This window comes from Chionomys nivalis, chromosome 22 (genome assembly GCF_950005125.1).
Source record: "Chionomys nivalis chromosome 22, mChiNiv1.1, whole genome shotgun sequence".
Classification (NCBI taxonomy): Eukaryota; Metazoa; Chordata; class Mammalia; order Rodentia; family Cricetidae; genus Chionomys; species Chionomys nivalis.
Window position 1 is genome coordinate 7,076,294 of NC_080107.1, and position 25,455 is coordinate 7,101,748.

Sequence of the window (25,455 nt, forward strand, 5' to 3'; positions counted from 1 at the left end):
AGATATTAAAGCTCAATGAATCTGCTTTTATTAATCTACACTTTGTCACATGGCTTTTACGTTTCCTCATTATGGCGTGTCCAACTGGCTCCAAGTCTGCTGATGAAATTTATATACCTAGATTCTATTCCTCTTCCTCTGTCTTCCAGGAAATCCCATCTATCTTCTCCTGCCTAGCTATTGGCCATTTAGCTTTTTATTAAACCAATCAGAAAGCACCTTGGCAGAAACACACCATCACAATATACAAAAAGATTATCCTTCATCAGTGGGTAAATTAAGTCCCTTTTCAGGGTGGGTGGCAAGACAGGGTTTCTCTGCAAAACAGTCCTGGCTGTCCTGGAACTCACTTTATAGACTAGGTTGGCCTCGAACTCACAAAGATCCGCCTGCCTCTGCCTCTCAAGTGCTGGGATTAAAGGCGTGCGCCACCACCCGGCAAAATTAAGTCCTTTTTGATATCAGTTATTTCCCACTGTGTCTATTATTTTATACCATTCCCAGGTAAATATCAAGCACGTGGGAATGAGGTTTTAGGCTTGTACTTTAAGCCATTTGGAGTAAAGGAAATGGTTCCTAGAAATAGCTATCTGTACTAGTTATTCAAATGCAAAATATCTGAAGCAATAAAATCATTACCTACTTGTGTGATGCTAATGGCCTCTCCCAGGAACTCGCTTGGATTTGTAACACCATCAGGAAGTAAAGACTGGCTAGCTAGTGAGTGTGGCAGTTCTCCTTTGACAAAGGGCAAAGAGTAACAAAGTAACAGTCAGGAGTAACAATGGGAATAATTTAATAGCAGAGAAATGTTTAATCCTGCAGTCTAAACTCTCAATCACTAGCCCTACTTTCAAAATGGCCTTTGGTGGCAGGGGAATGATTACCTTCCTAGGCTTTATGATATAGTCCTAATGAAAACTATGTTTGTGTATGTCTTTATTAAGCCAAATTAATAAGCAATTTCTCCTCTCTTTTGCAGTTCCACCAACAGTAGAGTTTGGCCCCGAGTACTTCGACGGTCTTGTTATTAAGTCTGGAGACAGCCTTAGAATCAAAGCTTTGGTTCATGGGCGACCAGTACCACGAGTAACTTGGTTCAGAGATGGAGTTGAAATTGAGAGGAGAATGAACATGGAAATAACTGATGTGCTCGGCTCCACCAGCCTCTTTGTTAGAGACGCAACTCGAGATCATCGTGGTGTTTATACAGTGGAAGCCAAAAATGTATCTGGTACCACAAAAGCAGAAATTACAGTGAAAGTACAAGGTATTTTAAAATAGTTCAAGATGATTTATGGGGCTTGGGTTAGGGAGATGGCTAATTATACTTCAGTGGACAAGACAAACAACAAGTGATTCTTAAAATGTTTTCTTCCAGATACACCAGGAAAAGTGGTTGGGCCAATAAGATTCACGAATATTACTGGTGAGAAGATGACCTTGTGGTGGGATGCCCCACTCAATGATGGCTGTGCCCCTGTCACCCACTACATCATTGAAAAACGGGAAACCAGCAGACTCGCCTGGGCATTGATTGAGGACAACTGTGAAGCCCACAGCTACACCGCCATTAAACTCATAACTGGCAATGAATATCAGTTCCGCGTTTCTGCCGTTAACAAGTTTGGTGTTGGCCGGCCACTGGAGTCCGACCCTGTGGTTGCCCAAATACAATACAGTAAGTATGCAGTTCTACTAAACGGTGTCATGACATAAGATGAACTTTCTAAGCAAATGAATCTAACTGATTTTCCCCTTTTATAGCTGTTCCAGATGCCCCTGGAATTCCCGAACCTAGCAATGTAACAGGCAATAGCATCACCCTGACTTGGACAAGGCCAGAATCAGATGGCGGCAATGAGATTCAACACTACATCCTTGAAAGACGAGAAAAGAAAAGCACAAGATGGGTAAAAGTGATCAGCAAACGACCCATATCTGAGACAAGATTCAAAGTCACTGGCCTGGTGGAAGGCAACGAATACGAATTCCATGTCATGGCTGAGAATGCGGCTGGGGTAGGGCCAGCAAGTGGAATCTCAAGACTGATCAAATGCCGAGAGCCTGTTAACCCGCCAAGTGCCCCCGCAGTGGTCAAAGTGACAGACACATCAAAGACAACCGTGAGCTTAGAATGGGCCAAGCCAGTCTTTGACGGTGGGATGGAAATAATTGGGTACATAATAGAGATGTGCAAAGCTGACTTAGGGGACTGGCAAAAAGTAAACACAGAGCCCTGCGTGAAAACAAGATACACAGTCACTGATCTCGAGGCAGGTGAAGAATACAAATTCCGGGTCAGTGCTATCAACGGCGCTGGGAAAGGAGAGAGCTGCGAGGTGACGGGAACCATAAAGGCCATTGATCGGTTATCCGCTCCTGAGTTAGACATTGACGCCAACTTCAAGCAGACTCATATTGTCAGAGCGGGCGCCAGCATTCGCCTCTTCATCGCCTACCAGGGGAGACCCACTCCTACAGCGGTGTGGAGCAAGCCTGACTCGAACCTGAGCATTCGGGCTGATATCCACACAACAGACTCCTTCAGCACCCTCACCGTGGAAAACTGCAACAGAAACGACGCAGGGAAATACACGCTCACCGTGGAAAACAACAGTGGTAGAAAGTCAATAACGTTCACTGTGAAGGTGCTCGACTCTCCAGGACCACCTGGTCCAATTTCCTTCAAAGATGTGACCCGGGGATCTGCCACACTGATGTGGGATGCCCCTCTCCTTGACGGTGGTGCCCGCATCCATCACTACGTGGTGGAGAAACGAGAAGCCAGTCGCCGCAGCTGGCAGGTCGTCAGTGAGAAGTGCACTCGTCAGATCCTCAAGGTCAGCGACCTGACGGAAGGTGTCCCGTACTATTTCCGTGTTTCCGCTGAGAATGAGTATGGCGTCGGTGAACCCTATGAAATGCCAGAACCAATTGTCGCCACAGAACAGCCTGCCCCGCCCAGGAGACTCGATGTCGTGGACACTAGCAAATCGTCTGCAGTCTTGGCCTGGCTTAAACCTGACCATGACGGAGGCAGTCGGATCACTAGCTACCTGCTTGAGATGAGGCAGAAGGGATCCGACTTCTGGGTTGAAGCTGGTCACACCAAACAGCTGACTTTCACAGTGGAGCGCCTCGTTGAGAACACCGAATATGAATTCCGGGTGAAAGCCAAGAACGACGCTGGCTACAGTGAACCCAGAGAAGCCTTCTCATCTGTCATCATCAAGGAGCCTCAAATTGAGCCCACTGCCGATCTCACCGGAATCACCAATCAGCTCATAACCTGCAAGGCTGGAAGCACATTTACCATTGACGTGCCAATCAGTGGGCGTCCCGCCCCCAAAGTAACATGGAAACTAGAAGAAATGAGACTCAAGGAGACAGATCGAATGAGCATCACGACCACAAAAGATAGGACCACCCTGACAGTAAAGGACAGCATGAGAGGCGACTCTGGCAGGTACTTCCTGACTCTAGAAAACTCAGCTGGTGTTAAAATGTTTACCATCACCGTTGTGGTTATTGGAAGACCAGGGCCAGTAACTGGTCCCATCGAGGTCTCATCTGTCTCTGCTGAATCCTGTGTACTATCATGGACCGAACCCAAAGACGATGGAGGCACAGACATCACTAACTACATAGTTGAAAAGCGTGAGTCAGGTACCACAGCCTGGCAGCTTATCAACTCCAGTGTGAAGCGCACTCAGATCAAAGTCACGCACCTCACAAAATACAAAGAATACTGCTTCCGTGTCAGTTCAGAGAACAGATTTGGGGTCAGCAAGCCTCTGGAAACAGCACCAATCGTTGCTGAACATCCATTTGGTAAGAGAAATAAAAACCAAATTTCATAGTCTGTTTAAAATATTTTTAAGTATTTCCACTGAATTTTACAAAACCCTGTTCTTACATATTCCTGTCTTTATTTAGTTCCACCAAGTGCTCCGACTAGACCTGAAGTCTACTATGTGTCTGCCAACGCCATGTCAATTCGCTGGGAAGAACCCTACCACGATGGTGGCAGTAAAATTGTTGGCTACTGGGTTGAGAAGAAAGAGCGTAATACCATCCTTTGGGTGAAGGAAAACAAAGTGCCATGCTTAGAGTGTAACTACAAAGTGACGGGCTTGGTAGAAGGGCTGGAGTATCAGTTCAGAACATACGCACTCAATGCAGCAGGTGTCAGCAAAGCCAGTGAAGCCTCAAGACCCATCATGGCTCAGAACCCAGTTGGTGCGTACACAGTTCTAAAGGCGTATTTGTTACCATTCCTGGTACTGGAACTCAGCTGTATATTTAACCTGATTTTGTATCCCTTCTAGATCCCCCGGGTAGACCAGAAGTAACAGATGTCACCAGGTCAACAGTGTCTCTAATCTGGTCAGCCCCGGTGTATGACGGAGGCAGCAAGGTTGTGGGCTACATCGTAGAACGGAAGCCAGTCAGTGAAGTTGGAGATGGTCGCTGGCTGAAGTGTAACTATACCATCGTCTCTGATAACTTCTTCACGGTGACTGCTCTCAGTGAAGGGGACACTTATGAATTCCGTGTCTTGGCCAAGAATGCAGCAGGTGTAATCAGCAAGGGCTCTGAATCCACGGGCCCTGTCACTTGCCGAGATGAATATGGTAAGAAACAGGTCACGTTTCCCTTTGATCTTACGACATGTAAGTGGATCTCTGAGCCGACAGACACTCATTCCTATCTATTTCTATTAACAGCTCCACCCAAAGCTGAATTAGACGCCAGGTTACAAGGTGAGCTGGTGACCATCAGAGCAGGTTCAGATCTTGTTCTGGATGCTGCCGTCGGTGGCAAACCCGAACCCAAAATCATCTGGACCAAAGGAGACAAGGAACTAGATCTCTGTGAAAAGGTGTCTCTACAGTACACGGGCAAGCGGGCGACGGCGGTCATCAAATATTGCGACAGAAGCGACAGTGGAAAATACACACTGACGGTGAAGAATGCCAGTGGGACCAAGTCTGTGTCCGTCATGGTCAAGGTTCTCGGTGCGTATATCAGATGTACTTCTTTCTGATGTTACAGAACTTTGAGGGGTGCTGCTCGTCATGACCTGCCCCCCTGCTTGTTTCAGATTCCCCTGGCCCATGTGGCAAACTCACGGTCAGCAGAGTCACCGAGGAGAAGTGCACGTTAGCCTGGAGCCTTCCTCAGGAAGATGGAGGAGCAGAGATAACCCACTACATTGTAGAGAGACGTGAGACTAGCAGGCTCAACTGGGTGATAGTTGAAGGGGAATGCCTGACTCTATCCTACGTGGTCACCAGACTCATCAAGAACAACGAATACTCGTTCCGCGTGAGGGCAGTGAACAAATATGGACTGGGCGTGCCAGTGGAATCAGAGCCAATTGTGGCCAGAAATTCTTTCAGTGAGTATTAACTTCTTAAAACACTTTGGTGATTAAAATGTTAATAAATCAATGAAGAAGGGTAGTCATGCCCACAGTGATTGTGCACAATTCTGACCATCCTTATTTGCATTAAACACAAACAGCAATTCCATCCCAGCCCGGCATACCTGAAGAAGTGGGGGCTGGCAAAGAGCACATCATTATTCAATGGACAAAACCCGAATCTGATGGTGGCAATGAGATCAGCAACTACCTGGTAGACAAGCGTGAGAAGAAGAGCTTGCGCTGGACACGTGTCAACAAAGACTACGTGGTGTATGACACCAGGCTGAAGGTGACCAGCCTGATGGAAGGTTGTGATTATCAGTTCCGGGTGACAGCAGTGAACGCTGCTGGCAACAGTGAACCCAGTGAAGCCTCCAACTTCATCCGCTGCAGAGAGCCATCATGTGAGTGCTAGACACAGATAGTTAACCCAGTGCCAACCAAAACCGGATGGCAAATATTTTCCAATGTCGTATCACTGGGGACCTCAGAATGTATGAAAATCTTACACCTAGTAGAGGTTTTCTTACTACTGTGATCTTTAGATAGATACCATTTTAACCGTTATTTATATTAGTGGCAACAGTTAGCCTTGCTGAACACTGTTGCAGTATTTGTCTGGTTTATCAAAAGCAACAGGTTGTTCTCTTACCAGTAAGAAAGAGATATACTGTAAGTCTCAGAGGAGAGTGGAAAAGTAAGTTCTACTGATAAGCACTGAGAAGGAAAGTAGCAAAGTTTCTTTTGAGAAGAGGCTTAGGGGAGCATAAAGTCCCTTATATGATGTTACTAACAAAAGTAATTATTATATGGTCTTCAAATATAACACACAGGCTTTTACAGCATGTGAGCCCAAGAGCTAAAAGGAGTTGGTCCCTGGGACTGAAGAGGAAAAAGACAGGACCAGATTCCTGCATTCATTAGAAATATAGAGGGGACATGTGATGTTAAACCCAGGGAAAGAAGAGCAACTGAGGAAAAGTCCCGGGGAACAAACTAAGAGAAAGGAGCTGAGCTAAGAGAGAACATACCACCATTGATAGCCAAAGTGAGAGAAAGAAATAGATGTACTGCCAGATCAATCTACATCTTGAAATAATTAGTGATAATGCGCTTAAGGGTTGTCCTAGAGCACTCAAAAAATTAAGACCCTGTTACAAAGAGGGACTTGGTAAGCCCTGAACACCTCTGTGAATCTTAAACACAATTGTAATTTCAAAATCGTCCTTGTTTGTGCAATGCCTATAATCTCACTTTTAAATTTCAGATACCCCTGGACCACCTTCCGCTCCAAGAGTTGTAGATACCACCAAGCGTAGTATTAGTTTGGCATGGACCAAGCCCATGTATGATGGTGGTGCTGACATCATAGGATACATCCTGGAAATGCAAGAGAAGGACACTGACCAATGGTGCCGGGTGCATACAAATGCCACAATCAGAAACAACGAATTCACTGTGCCAGACCTTAAAACAGGCCAGAAATACTCCTTCCGGGTTGCTGCCGTGAACATGAAGGGTGTGAGTGAGTACAGTGAAGCCATTGCCGAAATTGAGCCCGTGGAAAGACTAGGTACGGAACGTAGACGCTTGGACAAGAATTGCCCACTCATCCTGTCTGGCCACGAATTAATTACATTTTGGTATTGATTTCCCAGAAATACCAGATCTGGAGCTTGCGGATGACCTGAAGAAGACTGTGACTCTCAGAGCTGGAACCACACTGCGCCTAATGGTGTCTGTATCAGGAAGACCATCTCCTGTCATCACGTGGAGCAAGAAAGGCATTGACCTTGCAAGCCGGGCCATCATTGACAACACGGAGAGCTACTCTTTACTCATCGTGGACAAAGTTAATCGGTATGATGCTGGAAAGTACACAATTGAAGCTGAAAACCAATCTGGCAAGAAATCAGCAACCATCCTTGTTAAAGTCTATGGTAAGTAGTTTTCTTATGTTGAGCTGAGCTGCGAGTAGAGACCACAAAACAGTACATCTTGGCATACTGTTGATCGCCTCCCTAGAGGATACCTACACTGATTGTATTTTCCTACAACAAAAAAAGTATCAATCAAACAATGAAGAATAACTATGAATTGACTCTTTCCTTCTAATCTGTTTGTTATTTTAGATACTCCTGGTCCCTGTCCTTCAGTGAGTGTTAAGGAAGTTTCCAGAGATTCTGTGACCATCACTTGGGAAATCCCTACCATCGATGGCGGTGCTCCCGTCAACAATTACATCATCGAGAAGCGAGAAGCTGCCATGAGAGCATTCAAAACAGTAACCACTAAGTGCAGCAAGACTCTTTACCGAATTTCTGGCCTGGTAGAAGGAACCATGTACTACTTCAGAGTGCTTCCAGAAAACATCTATGGCATCGGAGAGCCTTGTGAGACATCAGACGCCGTGCTGATCTCAGAGGTACCCTTGGTGCCCACAAAACTAGAAGTGGTCGATGTCACCAAATCCACTGTCACCCTGGCCTGGGAGAAACCACTCTACGATGGCGGAAGCCGACTCACTGGCTATGTGCTCGAGGCCTGCAAAGCTGGGACTGAGAGGTGGATGAAAGTGGTCACTTTGAAACCCACGGTCTTAGAGCACACTGTCATTTCCTTAAACGAAGGCGAACAGTACTTGTTTAGGGTGAGGGCACAGAATCAGAAAGGTGTGTCAGAACCAAGGGAGATCGTCACGGCTGTGACCGTACAAGACCTCAGAGGTAGGTACCGAATGCCCACATAATAGTAAAATAAGTGAAAACATTGAGGAGTGGAGACGCTTCATCTTCAGAAATCGTATGTAAAAATACATGCCTAATTTCTCCCTCACAGTGTTGCCAACAATCGATCTTTCCACGATGCCTCAGAAGACCATCCACGTGCCAGCCGGCAGACCCGTTGAGCTGGTGATACCTATCGCTGGCCGCCCACCCCCTACGGCTTCTTGGTTCTTTGCTGGCTCTAAACTGAGAGAATCAGAGCGTGTCACAGTCGAAACCCACACTAAAATCACCAAGTTAACCATCCGTGAAACAACTATAAGAGATACTGGAGAATATACGCTTGAACTGAAGAACGTTACTGGAACCACCTCAGAGACCATCAAAGTTATCATTCTTGGTAAGTAGGAACGACAAAGTCACAATTCAGTTGTTGATGGTTAGCCACCGATTTTGATTTGAAGTAAAAAATTCCTCTCCTGGTTTCTCTGTCTTTCACAGACAAGCCTGGTCCACCGACTGGGCCCATAAAGATTGATGAAATTGACGCAACGTCAGTGACCATATCCTGGGAACCGCCCGAATTGGACGGTGGTGCCCCTCTCAGCGGCTACGTGGTGGAGCAACGTGATGCCCATCGGCCGGGGTGGCTGCCAGTTTCTGAGTCAGTGACAAGACCAACATTTAAGTTCACCAGACTCACCGAAGGCAATGAATATGTGTTCCGGGTGGCAGCAACAAACCGCTTCGGGATTGGCTCTTACCTGCAATCGGAGGTCATAGAATGCCGAAGCAGCATCAGTAAGTTCTTGGACTCTTCCAGCACTTCTCCTGTATCTGACTCTGAATTTAGTCCCAGTGTCAAGAAAAACAGCCTTAAAATTGGCCTCTCGGTTTTCCTAAGGCTTCAAAGCATCCTTGCTTGGCAGCTTTCAACAGCGGTAGATTTTTTTTTTCTGAACTTCTTTACTTGGTTGAAGAAGTTGAAAAGAAAAAGGAGACTGAGAAAAAAAAGAGAGGAAGAGAAAACACAAGCAAGGGAGGAACTAGAGATAAACATACAGGAGAAAGTATAAAATGTATGCTTAATAGTTATAAGATTGAAGAAAATAAGATACAGCAAAAATGGAAAAAAAACCCACAAAAATGAAGGCACTGAAATGATCATTTGTCTTTCATACCACCTAAAATACCAACTAAAACTATAATACACATTTCTTTGTTCATGTTGTCATATTTCATTTTTTCTCTGTCTTGCTACAGATATTCCTGGACCTCCAGAAACATTACAGATATTTGACGTCTCCCGTGATGGCATGACACTTACTTGGTATCCGCCTGAGGATGACGGTGGCTCCCAAGTGACCGGCTATATTGTGGAGCGTAAGGAAGTAAGGGCGGATCGATGGGTCCGTGTCAATAAAGTACCGGTGACCATGACACGATACCGCTCCACTGGCCTAATTGAAGGCTTAGAATATGAGCACCGTATTACAGCTATTAATGCAAGAGGGACTGGAAAGCCAAGTCGTCCTTCCAAACCCATCGTTGCCATGGATCCAATCGGTAAATATGTTTTGTATAAGCCAGGTTTATTGAGATAGGATTTTTATGTGGTGGAACTCAACCTTCTGAAGTATGGCATTCTATGTGTTCTGAGGAAAACAGATTTGGAATTACCACTACAACAAAGCTACAGAATATAGAATACAAAAAATGTGGAAAACAAAATTGCTAGCAGTCTGTATTTCAACCACACACTGCATTTGTTAGACGACACAATCTGTCAGCTTGCAGCAACTCTAACAAGTGCACTCCATGTCCTTGCTCTTCCCAGCTCCACCAGGAAAGCCGCAAAACCCCAGAGTTACAGATACAACAAGGACGTCAGTCTCCCTGGCCTGGAGTGTTCCAGAAGATGAAGGCGGATCTAAAGTCACGGGATACTTGATTGAAATGCAAAAAGTCGATCAACGCGAATGGACCAAATGTAACACCACCCCAACCAAGATTCGGGAATACACCCTAACACACCTACCTCAGGGCGCCGAATACAGATTCCGTGTCCTAGCTTGTAATGCTGGCGGACCTGGGGAGCCTGCTGAGGTACCAGGAACAGTCAAAGTCACAGAGATGCTTGGTAAGAAACTTGGGTGTTTACTTGCTGCTGTAAATGCCTTATAACTTGTTCCTACTCCTCAATTAAAATAAAAAGATTAAATTGTCATCCTTCGTTTTTCCTCAGAATACCCTGACTATGAACTTGATGAAAGATACCAGGAAGGTGTCTTTGTTCGACAAGGTGGAGTCATCAGACTTACCATACCAATCAAAGGAAAACCATTCCCAATATGTAAATGGACCAAGGAAGGTCAAGATATTAGCAAGCGTGCCATGATTGCAACATCTGAAACACACACTGAGCTTGTGATCAAAGAAGCAGACAGAGATGATTCTGGAACATATGACTTGGTTCTGGAAAACAAATGTGGCAAGAAGACCGTGTACATCAAGGTCAAAGTGATAGGCAGCCCCAATACCCCAGAAGGGCCACTGGAATATGATGACATACAAGCTCGCTCTGTAAGGGTCAGCTGGAGACCTCCTGCTGATGATGGTGGCGCTGACATCTTGGGCTACATCCTTGAGAGAAGGGAGGTACCTAAGGCTGCCTGGTATACCATTGACTCCAGAGTCCGAGGCACATCTCTGGTGGTAAAAGGCCTCAAAGAGAATGTGGAATACCATTTCCGTGTCTCGGCAGAAAACCAGTTCGGCATAAGCAAACCCCTGAAATCCGAGGAGCCAGTCATACCCAAAACACCACTGAGTAAGTTGATCTTTCAACCACCACATTATAAAAGTTGGTTTGTAGGCATCCATTTCTTAAAGCTAGCAGCTCACAAGATCTGAGATTGCACTCTGAGCTGTGTCTACTTCTCCCTTGCACTTACAGATCCACCAGAACCACCAAGCAATCCTCCTGAAGTACTTGATGTGACCAAAAGTTCTGTTAGCCTGTCCTGGTCTCGGCCTAAAGATGACGGCGGCTCTCGAGTCACAGGCTACTACATTGAACGCAAGGAGACATCCACTGACAAGTGGGTGAGACACAACAAAACCCAGATCACCACCACCATGTACACGGTCACCGGCCTCGTTCCTGACGCCGAGTATCAGTTCCGTATCATCGCACAGAACGACGTGGGCCTTAGTGAGACCAGCCCTGCTTCTGAGCCAGTTGTTTGTAAAGATCCCTTTGGTGAGTAAAGTGTTTCCAAAGGGGAAGAAAAACCAAAGAAGCAAGTCAGTTTTTGTCCCTGCTTTTTTTTTTCTTTCTGCCAGTACATCTAATTCTTTTCTCAATTATCTTATTCAGACAAGCCGAGCCAACCAGGAGAACTTGAGATTCTTTCGATATCCAAAGACAGTGTCACTCTCCAGTGGGAGAAACCTGAGTGTGATGGTGGCAAAGAAATCCTTGGCTACTGGGTTGAATATAGACAGTCCGGAGACAGTGCCTGGAAGAAGAGTAACAAGGAGCGGATCAAGGACAGGCAGTTCACCATCGGGGGTTTGCTAGAGGCTACTGAGTACGAGTTCAGAGTCTTCGCCGAGAATGAGACTGGGCTCAGCCGACCCCGGAGAACGGCTATGTCTATAAAGACTAAGCTAACATGTGAGTAGCCTACCGCTCTCTGCTAGAAACAGAATCTGGTGTAACTCTTCATCTATTCCCAGCTAAACTGACAGACTTGATTGGTGAATGGAGTTAAATCGAGCACTTTGATGGGTACATATGGAATAGCTGATCAATCTGACCAGAAGCCACCTGGGCTACAAAATGCCAGCAGATGTTAGGGAGGATGAACTAGGCATTTTTCGGCAACAGTTTCTCCCTCTGATGCAATCAGCTTTTTGGTTTTGTTACCTCTTAGCAAGATCTGGAAGGTTAACAAGCATGCATCATGTCCCTGAACCTAAATAAGGGCAAGAAAACTGTAAGCTTGTCCTGAGAATTCTTATTCCTTCCAAGCCTCATGATACATCCTTAATGCCCTCCCAACCAGTATAAAAAACATGCCAATATGATACAGTAGGATGATGTGCTCGCTGAATCCCCATTTTCCACCTTATCCTAGAAAACTAACTTATAGGAATCTTTGATGTACACCATAACATCTATTACAGTGTTAATCAATAGGATAATCCATTGCTGATATGCACAAACAGATCACAGATTCAGTAGTAACGATGAACTTCACATCATCTTTCACCATGTGCAGCTGGAGAAGCTCCAGGAGTGCGCAAAGAAATGGCCGATGTGACCACCAAATTAGGCGAAGCTGCTCAGCTCTCATGCCAGATAGTGGGAAGGCCCCTCCCTGACATTAAATGGTTCCGGTTTGGTAAAGAGCTCATCCAAAGCCGCAAGTACAAAATGTCATCCGATGGGCGCACGCATACTCTGACAGTAATGACGGAAGAACAAGAAGACGAGGGCGTCTACACATGCGTGGCTACAAACGAAGTTGGAGAAGTAGAAACCAGCAGTAAGCTGCTTCTCCAAGCAGCTCCTCAGTTCCACCCCGGTTACCCACTGAAAGAGAAGTATTACGGTGCGGTGGGCTCTACACTTCGGCTCCATGTTATGTACATCGGTCGCCCAGTACCTGCCATGACATGGTTCCATGGCCAGAAACTTCTACAGAACTCAGAAAACATTACAATTGAAAACACTGAGCACTACACCCATCTGGTCATGAAGAACGTCCAACGTAAGACCCACGCTGGAAAATACAAGGTTCAGCTCAGCAATGCCTTTGGGACAGTTGACGCCATCCTGGATGTGGAAATACAAGGTACTTAGCACTTGCTTTTGATAACTTTCTTTCCCAAGGTAGTAAGAAGCACGCTGTGAGACCCACTACAATGTGCCTTCTCTCAACAGATAAGCCAGACAAACCTACAGGACCAATCGTGATCGAGGCACTACTGAAGAACTCTGTGGTCATCAGCTGGAAGCCGCCTGCTGATGACGGTGGCTCCTGGATCACCAATTACGTGGTGGAGAAATGTGAGGCCAAGGAAGGGGCTGAATGGCAATTGGTGTCTTCAGCCATCTCCGTGACAACCTGTAGAATCGTGAACCTCACAGAAAATGCCGGTTATTATTTCCGGGTCTCAGCTCAGAACACCTTTGGTATCAGTGAGCCACTAGAGGTGGCCTCCATTGTGATCATCAAGAGTCCATTTGGTAAGCACAACCTGGCCTCTAGCTCTTCTAGTTGGGTGGTAAAATTTTGTCCCCATTAAATCGTTTGAGCAGAAATAAAGTTGGAGAGGAAACTGAAGACCCAGGTGAAGTATACTGTCTTTCACTGTAATCAGATATTCCTATATCTTAAAGGAGAACGTGTGTATCCTATCCTATTCCCCTTTTTGCAGCTGCACAGAACATTAGAGTAATTATTTAAAATGGGATTTAAAACAATATAGCTATTTTAAACCTGACAAATCTTTCTATTTTTTTTAACAGAAAAGCCGAGTGTTCCTGGTAGACCAACCATCACTGCTGTCACCAAGGATTCTTGTGTTGTGGCTTGGAAGCCACCCACGAGCGACGGAGGTGCAAAGATCAGGAACTACTACCTTGAGAAGCGTGAGAAGAAGCAAAACAAGTGGATTGCGGTGACCACGGAAGAAATCCGAGAAACCGTCTTCTCCGTGCAAAACCTTATTGAAGGTCTTGAGTATGAGTTCCGCGTCAAATGTGAAAACCTGGGCGGAGAGAGCGAATGGAGCGAGATTTCAGAGCCAGTCACCCCAAAATCCGACGTCCCGATTCAGGCTCCGCACTTCAAGGAGGAGCTGAGAAACCTGAATGTCCGCTATCAGAGCAATGCCACTTTGGTCTGCAAGGTGACCGGCCATCCAAAGCCCATTGTGAAATGGTACAGACAAGGCAAAGAGATAATCGCGGACGGACTCAAGTACAGAATTCAGGAGTTTAAGGGTGGTTACCACCAGCTCATCATTGCCAGCGTCACAGATGACGATGCCACAGTTTACCAAGTCAGAGCCACCAACCAAGGGGGATCCGTGTCTGGCACCGCCTCCTTGGAAGTGGAAGGTAAAAACAAACTCATGGACAAACTCATAGACAAGCTATTGTTAAGTTTTGTGAGGCAGAGTATTACTAAGTCTTGCTAAATCATGTTCTTTATTCTTTTGCCTTGATTTAGTTCCGGCCAAGATACACCTGCCCAAAACCCTTGAAGGCATGGGAGCAGTTCATGCTCTCCGAGGGGACATGATCAGCATCAAGATTCCCTTCAGCGGCAAACCAGATCCCGTGATCACCTGGCAGAAAGGACAAGACCTCATCGATAATAACGGCCACTACCAAGTGATTGTCACCAGATCCTTCACCTCACTCGTCTTCCCCAACGGAGTGGAGAGAAAAGATGCCGGCTTCTATGTCGTCTGCGCTAAAAACAGGTTTGGAATCGATCAAAAGACAGTTGAACTAGATGTGGCTGACGTTCCTGACCCTCCCAGAGGCGTCAAAGTTAGTGATGTCTCACGAGATTCTGTCAACTTAACTTGGACGGAGCCAGCTTCTGATGGTGGTAGCAAGGTCACCAACTACATTGTTGAAAAATGCGCGACTACCGCAGAGAGATGGCTCCGCGTGGGACAGGCTCGAGAAACACGTTATACTGTGATCAACTTATTTGGAAAAACGAGTTATCAGTTCCGAGTGATAGCTGAAAATAAGTTTGGCCTGAGCAAGCCTTCAGAGCCCTCAGAACCAACCGTTACCAAGGAAGACAAGGCCAGAGCCATGAATTACGATGAAGAGGTAGATGAAACCAGGGAGGTCACCATGACGAAAGCATCGCACTCTAAAACTAAGGAGCTCTATGAGAAATACATGATAGCTGAAGACCTTGGGCGTGGTGAGTTTGGAATTGTCCACCGCTGTGTTGAAACATCCTCGAAGAAGACATTCATGGCCAAATTTGTTAAAGTCAAAGGGACTGATCAGGTTTTGGTCAAGAAAGAGATTTCCATTCTAAACATTGCTAGGCACAGAAACATCTTATACCTCCACGAATCATTTGAAAGCATGGAAGAACTGGTTATGATCTTCGAATTTATATCAGGACTCGACATATTTGAGCGCATCAACACAAGCGCCTTTGAACTGAATGAGAGAGAAATTGTAAGCTACGTTCGCCAAGTCTGCGAAGCGCTCGAGTTCTTGCACAGTCAGAACATTGGCAACTTTGACATTCGACCAGAAAATATCATATATCAGACAAGAAAGAACTCCACTATCAAACTAATAGAATTTGGTCAAGCGCGTCAGCTGAAGCCAGGAGACAACTTCCGGCTTCTGTTCACAGCCCCTGAATACTATGCCCCTGAAGTCCATCAGCATGACGTTGTCAGTACTGCCACAGACATGTGGTCCCTGGGTACGCTGGTGTATGTGCTACTGAGCGGAATCAACCCATTTTTGGCTGAAACCAACCAACAGATGATTGAGAACATCATGAATGCCGAGTATACTTTTGATGAAGAAGCATTCAAAGATGTTAGCCTGGAAGCCATGGATTTTGTCGACCGGCTGTTGGTAAAAGAGAGAAAATCTCGCATGACTGCGTCCGAGGCACTGCAGCACCCATGGCTTAAGCAAAAGATAGACAGAGTCAGTACTAAAGTCATCAGGACACTGAAACACCGGCGCTACTACCATACCCTGATAAAGAAGGACCTCAATATGGTTGTGTCAGCAGCCCGGATCTCCTGTGGTGGGGCAATTCGGTCCCAGAGGGGAGTGAACGTGGCCAAAGTTAAAGTGGCTTCCATCGAGATCGGTCCCATCTCGGGGCAGATAATGCATGCTGTTGGTGAGGAAGGGGGATATGTCAAATACGTATGCAAAATCGAAAACTATGACCAGTCTACCCAGGTGACATGGTACTTTGGCGTGAGACAGCTGGAAAACAGTGAGAAATATGAAATTACCTACGAAGATGGAGTGGCCACCATGTACGTCAAAGACATCACCAAATTCGATGACGGGACCTACAGATGCAAAGTGGTCAATGATTACGGTGAAGACAGCTCCTATGCAGAGTTGTTTGTTAAAGGCGTGAGGGAAGTGTATGACTATTACTGCCGGAGAACCAAGAAAGTCAAGCGCAGAACGGATGCCATGCGGCTCCTGGAACGGCCACCAGAATTTACCCTGCCTCTCTATAACAAGACGGCCTACGTGGGTGAGAGCGTCCGGTTTGGAGTAACTATAACTGTCCACCCAGAACCTCGCGTGACGTGGTATAAATCAGGTCAGAAAATCAAGCCAGGTGAGGATGAAAAGAAATACACATTCGAGTCTGACAAGGGTCTCTATCAGCTAACGATCAACAACGTCACCACAGAGGATGACGCCGAATACACTGTGGTGGCCAGGAACAAATACGGTGAAGACAGCTGCAAAGCAAAGCTGACAGTCACTCTACACCCACCTCCGACAGACACCACCCTCAGGCCCATGTTCAAGCGGCTCCTGGCAAATGCCGAATGCCAGGAGGGCCAAAGCGTCTGCTTTGAGATAAGAGTGTCGGGCATACCCGCCCCAACATTAAAATGGGAGAAGGATGGTCAGCCACTGTCCCTCGGACCCCACATTGAAATTGTCCATGAAGGCTTAGATTACTATGCCTTGCACATCAGGGATACTTTGCCTGAAGACACGGGGTATTACAGAGTCACAGCCACAAACACAGCTGGATCCACCAGCTGCCAGGCTCACCTCCAAGTGGAGCGGTTGCGATACGTCAAGCAAGAATTCCAGAGTAAGGAGGAACGTGAGCGCCACGTCCAAAAACAGATTGACAAAACACTGAGGATGGCGGAGATTCTTTCTGGAACGGAAACCGTGCCGCTGACTCCCGTAGCCCAGGAGGCTCTGAGAGAAGCTGCCATCCTTTACAAACCAGCTGTGAGCACCAAGACAGTCAAGGGAGAATACCGACTTCAGACGGAGGAAAAGAAGGAGGAGAGAAAATTCCGCATGCCTTATGAAGTCCCAGAGCCCCGCAGGCACAAACAAGCCACAGTAGAAGAAGACCAACGCATCAAGCAGTTCGTGCCTATGTCTGACATGAAGTGGTATAAGAAGGTCCGCGATCAATACGAAATGCCCGGGAAAATTGACAGGGTTGTCCAGAAAAGACCCAAGCGCATCCGCCTTTCAAGATGGGAGCAGTTCTACGTGACGCCTCTTCCCCGAATTACAGATCAATACCGACCCAAATGGCGGATCCCCAAACTATCCCAAGATGATCTGGAAATGGTGAGGCCAGCCCGCCGACGTACTCCGTCTCCTGGTTATGATGTTTATTACCACAGACGCAGGAGACGCTCTCTGGGTGACATGTCGGATGAGGAACTACTCCTCCCCATTGATGACTACCTGGCAATGAAAAGAACAGAGGAAGAGAGGCTGCGTCTCGAGGAGGAGCTGGAGCTGGGCTTCTCGGCTTCACCCCCCAGCCGAAGCCCTCCGCGCTTTGAGCTTTCTAGCCTGCGGTATTCTTCTCCTCCAGCTCAAGTCAAAGTGGAAGACAGGAGAAGAGACTTCCGGTACTCGACCTACCACATCCCGACAAAGGAGGAAACCAGCACCAGTTACGCAGAGCTGCGGGAACGGCATGCCCAGGCCTCATACAGGCAGCCGAAGCTACGGCAGAGGATCATGGCCGAGAAGGAGGAAGAGGAGCTGTTGCGGCCGGTGACAACCACCCAGCGCCTCTCAGAATACAAAAGTGAGCTTGACTACATGTCAAAAGAAGAAAAGTCTAAAAAGAAATCAAAGCGACAGAGGCAAGTGACAGAGATAACAGAAATTGAAGAGGAATATGAACTCTCAAGACGGACCCAAAGAGAATCGTCTTCATCTGTGTCCAGACTACTGAGACGCCGCCGCTCCTTGTCTCCAACTTACATTGAGTTAATGAGACCGGTGTCCGAGCTGATCCGATCCCATCCACAACCTGCCGAGGGCTACGAAGATGAGACAGAAAGATCTCCCACGCCAGAGAGGACGCGCCCGCGTTCTCCCAGCCCTGTGTCTAGCGAGCGGTCCCTCTCCAGATTCGAGAGGTCTGCAAGGTTTGACATCTTCTCTAGGTACGAGTCCATGAAAGCCGCCTTAAAGACACAGAAGACATCAGAAAGGAAGTACGAAGTTTTGAGTCAGCAGCCTTTCACCCTGGATCACGCCCCTCGAATCACCCTGCGGATGCGCTCCCATAGGGTGCCTTGTGGCCAAAATACACGCTTCATCTTAAACGTCCAATCTAAGCCAACTGCTGAGGTCAGATGGTACCACAATGGCGTCGAACTCCAAGAGAGCAGTAAGATTCATTACACCAACACAAGTGGGGTCCTGACCTTGGAGATTCTGGACTGTCAGACTGAGGACAGTGGCACCTACCGTGCCGTGTGCACCAACTACAAAGGTGAAGCATCCGACTATGCAACCCTTGACGTCACGGGGGGAGATTACACCACCTATGCATCCCGGCGCAGAGATGAGGAGGTCCCCAAGTCAGTCTTTCCCGAACTGACAAAAACAGAAGCCTATGCGGTTTCGTCATTTAAGAGGACATCAGAGATGGAAGCGGCCTCTTCAGTCAGGGAAGTGAAGTCACAAATGACGGAGACAAGAGAAAGCCTCTCGTCCTATGAGCATTATGCAGCTGCAGAAATGAAAAGCGCCACATCGGAGCAAAAGTCACTCGAAGAAAAATCCACAGTGAGAAAGATGAAGACGACATTGGCAGCAAGAATCTTAACAAAACCACGGTCCATAACTGTCTATGAAGGCGAGCCTGCAAGGTTTTCTTGCGACACAGATGGGGAACCGGTACCAACCATGACCTGGCTGCGTGGAGGCCAAGTGATAAGTACTTCTCCACGCCACCAAGTGACCACCACCAAGTACAAATCGACCTTTGAGATCACTTCCGTGCAGGCTTCCGACGAGGGCAGCTACAGTGTGGTGGTCGAAAACAGCCAAGGGAAGCAGGAAGCCCAGTTCACGCTGACGGTGCAAAAGGCCAGGGTTCCGGAAAAGACTGTGACGTCACCACCCAGAGTCAAGTCCCCCGAGCCTAGAGTGAAGTCCCCAGAAACAGTGAAGTCTCCCAAGAGAGTCAAATCTCCAGAGCCAGTGACTTCTCTCCCGAAAGCTGTGTCACCTACCACCGAGACAAAACCGACACCGGCAGAGAAGGCTCAACAGCTGCCAGTCTCAGCTCCACCAAAGATAACTCAGCCCCTGAAAGCAGAGGCATCTAAAGAGATTGCAAAGCTGACCTGTGCAGTTGAAAGTAGCGCACTGTGTGCAAAAGAGGTCACGTGGTATAAAGACGGCAAGAAACTCAAGGAAAATGGGCATTTCCAGTTTCATTACTCCGCAGACGGTACCTACGAACTCAAAATTCATCACCTTAGCGAGTCTGATTGCGGAGAGTATGTCTGTGAGGTTGCTGGTGAAGGAGGAACTTCCAAAACCAGCTTCCAGTTTACTGGACAGTCTTTCAAGAGCATTCACAAGCAGGTGTCGAGCATATCAGAAACTAAGAAATCCACTCAGAAAACTACGGAGTCAGCAGAAGCCAAGAAGTCGGCTCAGAAAAGTGCTGAGTCAACGGAAGCCAAGAAGTCGGCTCAGAAAACTGCTGAGTCAACGGAAGCCAAGAAACAGGAACCAAAAGCTCCTGAATCAATTTCCTCAAAGCCAGTAATTGTTACTGGGTTGCAGGATACAACCATTTCTTCAGACAGTGCTGCGAAATTTACAGTCAAAGTTACCGGAGAGCCCCAGCCAACTGTCACCTGGACAAAGGATGGAAAGGTAACCAGTTCTAAAATGCCCTTAACTGTTTTCTAGAAAAATCTCATGTCTCCCCATTCATCCCCGACTCCTAAAGAAAGTTCCAGGGTAAACCATGCTCTAAAACTCCAACCACTTGCTTTCCACAGGCTCTTGCACAAGGTGGCAAATACAAACTCTCCAAAGACAAAGACGGATTCACCCTGGAAATCCTCAAGACTGAGGCTTCTGACAGTGGACTTTATGCCTGCACAGTTACAAATTCTGCTGGATCTGTGTCCTCCAGCTGCAAGCTAACAGTAAAAGGTGGGTGGAGTTTCGTTCCTAACTAAAGTGTCCTAGAGAACGCCGCCCTTAAAACAGTATCCAACACACAGCACACACCAGATTTACAGTTAATAGATGCCCCTGCATCAGCATAAAAGGCATGCCTGATTACCTGTGGTGCTCTGTGAGATTCCACAGATCTTACTCTGCTCTCGGGGATATTTAAGAATAAAGTCCGGCAAGTCTAGTACCTCTGGCCTATAATCACAGCCCTGGGTTAGGGCAGGTAGGTAAGGAGTTCAAGGTCAGCCTCAGTTACACGATGACTCTGAAGTCAGTCTAGTCTATATGAGGCCCTGCCTCAAAAAATAAGTAAAATTGAGTGAAAATATAAAATGTTAGCTTTTCTCTAAACTTTGATGCTTGCCATTTTCCAAGGAGCACAAAGTTGGGGAATGAGCTACACTCCTATCCCAGTTAAAATCAGAGCATCTTAATCTTTTATAAGATAGCTTTTAAGGTGCTCAAAATCTCCAAAGTCCATACATCTAAACCTCTGCCTCCCCTGTTCCAGATGTGTCCCCTCCAATCATAAAAATCATCCTCAACTTAGTCTAGTTTAAGGAACCACGGCAGCAATCTCAAAAGCTGTATGTGACCATTTCCTACAATCGCACACAGAAGCTAGCATTTGCTTCTAACTGCACATAACAGTAGAATCTACAAACGCAGAGAGGGAGGTCACTTTCCAATTACATCTACTTACAGAGGTTTCCTTTTTTCAGCTGTAAAAGATACTGAGGCACAGAAAGTATCTACCCAGAAGACCTCTGAAGTTACATCTCAGAAGAAAGCAAGCATCCAAGAGGAAATTTCTCAAAAAGCCCTAGCTTCTGAAGAAATCAAGATGTCAGAGGTAAAATCTCATGAGAAGTTGGCCATCAAGGAGGAGGCATCCAAAGTTCTGATTTCTGAGGAGGTCAAGAGATCAGAGGCAGCCTCCCTAGAAAAATCCATTGTCCATGAAGAAGTCACCAAAACCTCGCAGGCATCAGAAGAAGTCAAAACTCACGCCGAGATCAAAGCACTGTCTACTCAGATGAGCATAACCGATGGCCAGAGGGTGACTCTGAAAGCCAACATTGCTGGCGCCGCCGATGTGAAGTGGGTGCTGAATGGCGTTGAGCTTACTAACTCGGAGGAATACAGATACGGAGTATCCGGCAGTGACCAAACCCTCACCATCAAGCAAGCCAGTCAGAGAGATGAAGGAATCCTCACCTGCATAGGCAGAACCAGTCAGGGAGTCGTCAAGTGCCAGTACGACTTGACCTTGAGCAAAGAACTCTCCAATGCTCCAGCCTTCATCTCACAGCCCAGATCTCAAAATGTTAACGAAGGGCAAAACGTTCTCTTTTCTTGCGAGGTCAGCGGGGAGCCGTCCCCTGAAATTGAGTGGTTTAAAAACAACCTGCCCGTAAGTTTAAGTTATGAATATATATTGTAAGAAATTTAAGATATCGCGTCTTCAGGTAAAGTCTTTAATGCCTTTTCCCTACTCTTGTAGATTTCCGTTTCTTCCAATGTCAGCGTGAGTCGCTCCAGAAACGTGTACATGCTTGAAATCCGAAATGCATCTGTAAGCGACAGTGGAAAGTACACCATTAAGGCCAAAAATTTCCGCGGCCAATGTTCGGCCACAGCTTCCCTGACAGTCCTTCGTAAGTACATCTGCTAAGACCTCAGAGGGGTGAGGTGAGCGTTGCTTGTGTTTCAAGCACAGAAAATTCTCAAAAGACCTTGTAAAAGTCTACGGGTAGGAGAGATGGGCATCTTGGGTAACGTAATCCTCATAATTCAATTCTCTAAGCAGGAATTTGGGTAAATGTTGGAAGTAAAGCTACCACAGCCTTTAAAAACTTCCCATACTGTCATGTATCAATTACCTCATATATGGCTAATCATTTTTCTCCTAGTGGTTTCTAGCACCTGCATGTAGTGTTAGACATTGAAGGATCATTTCTTATAGCTAGCACGTGACAAATGTATGTATATATGTATTTGCTTATGCTTCAACAGCAAACTGTTTGGATTGTGTTGTTTCCGTGTGTGTTAAGTTTTCAGTCCCGTTAAGCTGGCGTCAGACGTCACCAAATAACCAGATGTCCTTGCTGTCCCCTGTGTATTTGCTGTGCTCCACAGCTCTCGTTGAAGAACCATCCCGAGAGGTGGTGTTGAGAACAAGTGGCGACATGAGCTTGCAAGGAAGCTTCTCGTCTCAGTCCGTCCAAATGTCTGCCTCTAAGCAGGAGGCGTCCTTCAGCAGCTTCAGCAGCAGCAGTGCTAGCAGCATGACTGAAATGAAGTTTGCAAGCATGTCTGCTCAAAGCATGTCCTCCATGCAAGAGTCCCTTGTAGAAATGAGTTCCAGCAGTTTTATGGGGAAATCTAGCATGACACATCTGGAAAGCTCAACCAGTAGGATGATGAGAGCAGGCGGAAGAGGTGAGCAGTGAAATTCCTGGTGGAGGGAGCCAAGCCACATGGCACAGTATAGCTTTGGTGTAGCGGGTCTCAACCTTCCCAACGCTGCCCCCCTTTAACGTGGTGACCCCAACCACAAGATTATCTCCATTGCTACTTCAAAACTATAACTTTGCTACTGTTATGAATTGTAATGTAAATAATTTTGGAGATAGAAGTTTGCCAGTGGGGTCGCAACTTTCAGGTTGGGAACCACCGTTTTCATGCACAAAATTCACTAGAAAGCAAATAGGATTTGTTTCTCTCATCCTAAAACATTTCTGTTGCTGTCCCTCCCATCAAGGAATTCCACCTAAAATTGAAGCTCTCCCGTCTGATATCAGCATCGATGAAGGCAAAGTGCTCACAGTAGCCTGCGCTTTTACTGGGGAGCCTACTCCAGAAATAACATGGTCCTGTGGTGGCAGGACCATCCAGAACCAAGAACAGCACGGAAGATTCCACATTGAAAACACAGACGACCTGACAACCCTGATTATCATGGATGTACAGAAACAAGACGGCGGACTTTATACCCTGAGCTTAGGGAATGAATTCGGATCTGACTCTGCTACTGTGAATATTAATATCCGCTCTATGTAAGAGGGCCGGGGGGCTCTAATACTCCACATGCACAATCTTTCACAAACGATTCACATGGACTAATCTTTCTGACCTGTAAATATTTTTGAGTAGTTTTGTATTCACCTAAATGAGTCACAGTTCCAAAAATAGGCATTTCGATCCTTTCATACCTGAGAATATTTGCTAATGACATGTACATACCGTATACAGCCGGATTCACGGTTATAAAGTTTTGTACCATTTATTTTATGACATTTTACACTGTAACTTATGAAACTAACCATTGGTAGGAGAAAGTTTCCTATAGATTATGGAACGAATACCCTGCCAATACTTAAATCAATCTCTGTGCCTCAACATACTGTTGATGTCTAAGTATGCCTCAGTGGGTTGAGAAATTCCCCACTGAAGATGTCCTGTCCACCTAAAAGCGGATGCTGTGCATGTCCCTGACATGCACACTGATACCTATCGAATCAGAAATGTAAGGCATTGGTGATGTTTGCATCTACCCTCCTGTAAGCAACACTTTAACGTCTTACATTTTCCCTGATGATGTCATACTTAAAATTATCATGACGAGTATTACCAGGGCAAAGTGTAACGGCCAACACTTTGCTCGCTCACTTCACACTGTCTCTGACAAAAGGAGTGCCTGGATAGCCTGGAAAAAGTACCATCTCCTGGCCATCCCCTCGTTTCACCAGACTATTCAAGTATTCCCATGCCAGAGCAGTGCCAACTCCTGGAGGTCCCAGGTGCAGCTAATGCCTCGTGTGGTAGTTCTAAATTTAAATTACACCTGAAACTGGGCAACTAAGCAATGAGCCACAGCAAAGTATAACAACAAATGAAGCTGTCGTTAAAACAACATTACTACCAACTGCCCACAAACAAATTATCAATTTGATGTAGTCCTTTTCATGCCGGTATAATTGGTAGTTATAAATGCTGGACCTCCTTGAGATAAAAAGGAAAAATAAAGCAAGCTATCTGCACCTCAAAATGTGTGGTTGTTTTTTTGTGCAATGCTGGAGAGGGGATTGTAGTTTCCACATAGCACGTGGATTACCACAGACAGGATAAGGAACTGCAAGTTCCCAACAGCCAACATTCAAACCTTACTCAAAGCAAACGTTTAAATTGCTACATTGGATGAATCCAACAATTCCCTTTTAAAAGCCTGGAGAATTATGAGAGCTTGTCTTCTAAAACTATCAAGAGAAATAGTTTCATGGGAAGCTAAATTGACTCCTATAGCTACAGAGCAAATAATATATCTTGGGACTAGAGATCTGAAGTGGTAGTTAGTTCTTCTGGCCTTATAAAAACAATGGATAGGATGGGAAAGATGGCTTAGCGGCTAAGAACACTGGCTGCTCTTCCAGAGGACTGGGGTTCAATTCCCAGCACCCACATGGTTCACAATGGTCTGTAACTCCAGTTCCAGAGGCTCTGACACTCTCTTTGGGCACCAAGCATGCATGGGGTACACAAACATACATTTAGGCAAAGCAACCATTCCCATAAAAATTTTTTTAAACTGATAAATACCTGGTACTCAAATAGCTTTTGCCATAAAAAACCTATACTTGCCCACTTCAATTAGCTAAGAGTAATTAATTATAAACATATAAAGATGATCACTTGCCTAAAGTGACATCAATGTTAACTAAGTGCCCCAAACTGATGCAAACGTACTTTAATTTTTATTCTCTATAGACCACCTTGGATCTTCATTAACTTATTCAGTGAGTTATTCTGGTTTAAGTCAGAGTTCCTAAAGGCAGAGGCCTGGTTCTTGCTTCAGCAGTCTTGAGCTCTACCTTGTCAACTGCTCACCTTAGTGGAGATGTGCCCTGCTTACAGGAGTGCCTGCCTTCCTGGAAACTGCGAATAAGAACTAAGCCTTCTCATAGCTAAGCCCTTGGATCACTTCACAGGCAATACAAGAGCGCATCAATAAGACCCCAACCTGACCTCAGAGGAAGCACAGGCCACTGAGG

General features: G+C 46.2%; 1 protein-coding gene across 1 annotated transcript in view; it reads left to right on the plus strand.

Annotated features, from left to right (window-relative positions):
* Nucleotides 1-24,446, plus strand: part of Ttn (titin) — a 270,030-nt gene extending 245,584 nt beyond the window's left edge. The window contains exons 287-314 of the mRNA XM_057755570.1: nt 983-1,270; nt 1,382-1,681; nt 1,768-3,834; nt 3,940-4,242; nt 4,332-4,637; nt 4,731-5,021; nt 5,108-5,404; nt 5,530-5,835; nt 6,699-7,004; nt 7,090-7,371; nt 7,564-8,157; nt 8,270-8,557; nt 8,659-8,958; nt 9,421-9,723; nt 9,995-10,297; nt 10,403-10,987; nt 11,114-11,419; nt 11,537-11,836; nt 12,444-13,019; nt 13,109-13,414; nt 13,697-14,290; nt 14,403-19,867; nt 19,946-20,095; nt 20,224-20,380; nt 21,127-21,818; nt 21,909-22,062; nt 22,544-22,846; nt 23,169-24,446. Coding sequence (XP_057611553.1) covers nt 983-1,270; nt 1,382-1,681; nt 1,768-3,834; nt 3,940-4,242; nt 4,332-4,637; nt 4,731-5,021; nt 5,108-5,404; nt 5,530-5,835; nt 6,699-7,004; nt 7,090-7,371; nt 7,564-8,157; nt 8,270-8,557; nt 8,659-8,958; nt 9,421-9,723; nt 9,995-10,297; nt 10,403-10,987; nt 11,114-11,419; nt 11,537-11,836; nt 12,444-13,019; nt 13,109-13,414; nt 13,697-14,290; nt 14,403-19,867; nt 19,946-20,095; nt 20,224-20,380; nt 21,127-21,818; nt 21,909-22,062; nt 22,544-22,846; nt 23,169-23,467 — 16,421 coding nt within the window. The 3' untranslated portion in view covers nt 23,468-24,446. The remainder of the gene's footprint in view (nt 1-982; nt 1,271-1,381; nt 1,682-1,767; nt 3,835-3,939; nt 4,243-4,331; nt 4,638-4,730; nt 5,022-5,107; nt 5,405-5,529; nt 5,836-6,698; nt 7,005-7,089; nt 7,372-7,563; nt 8,158-8,269; nt 8,558-8,658; nt 8,959-9,420; nt 9,724-9,994; nt 10,298-10,402; nt 10,988-11,113; nt 11,420-11,536; nt 11,837-12,443; nt 13,020-13,108; nt 13,415-13,696; nt 14,291-14,402; nt 19,868-19,945; nt 20,096-20,223; nt 20,381-21,126; nt 21,819-21,908; nt 22,063-22,543; nt 22,847-23,168) is intronic.
* Nucleotides 24,447-25,455: the final 1,009 nt, after the last annotated feature.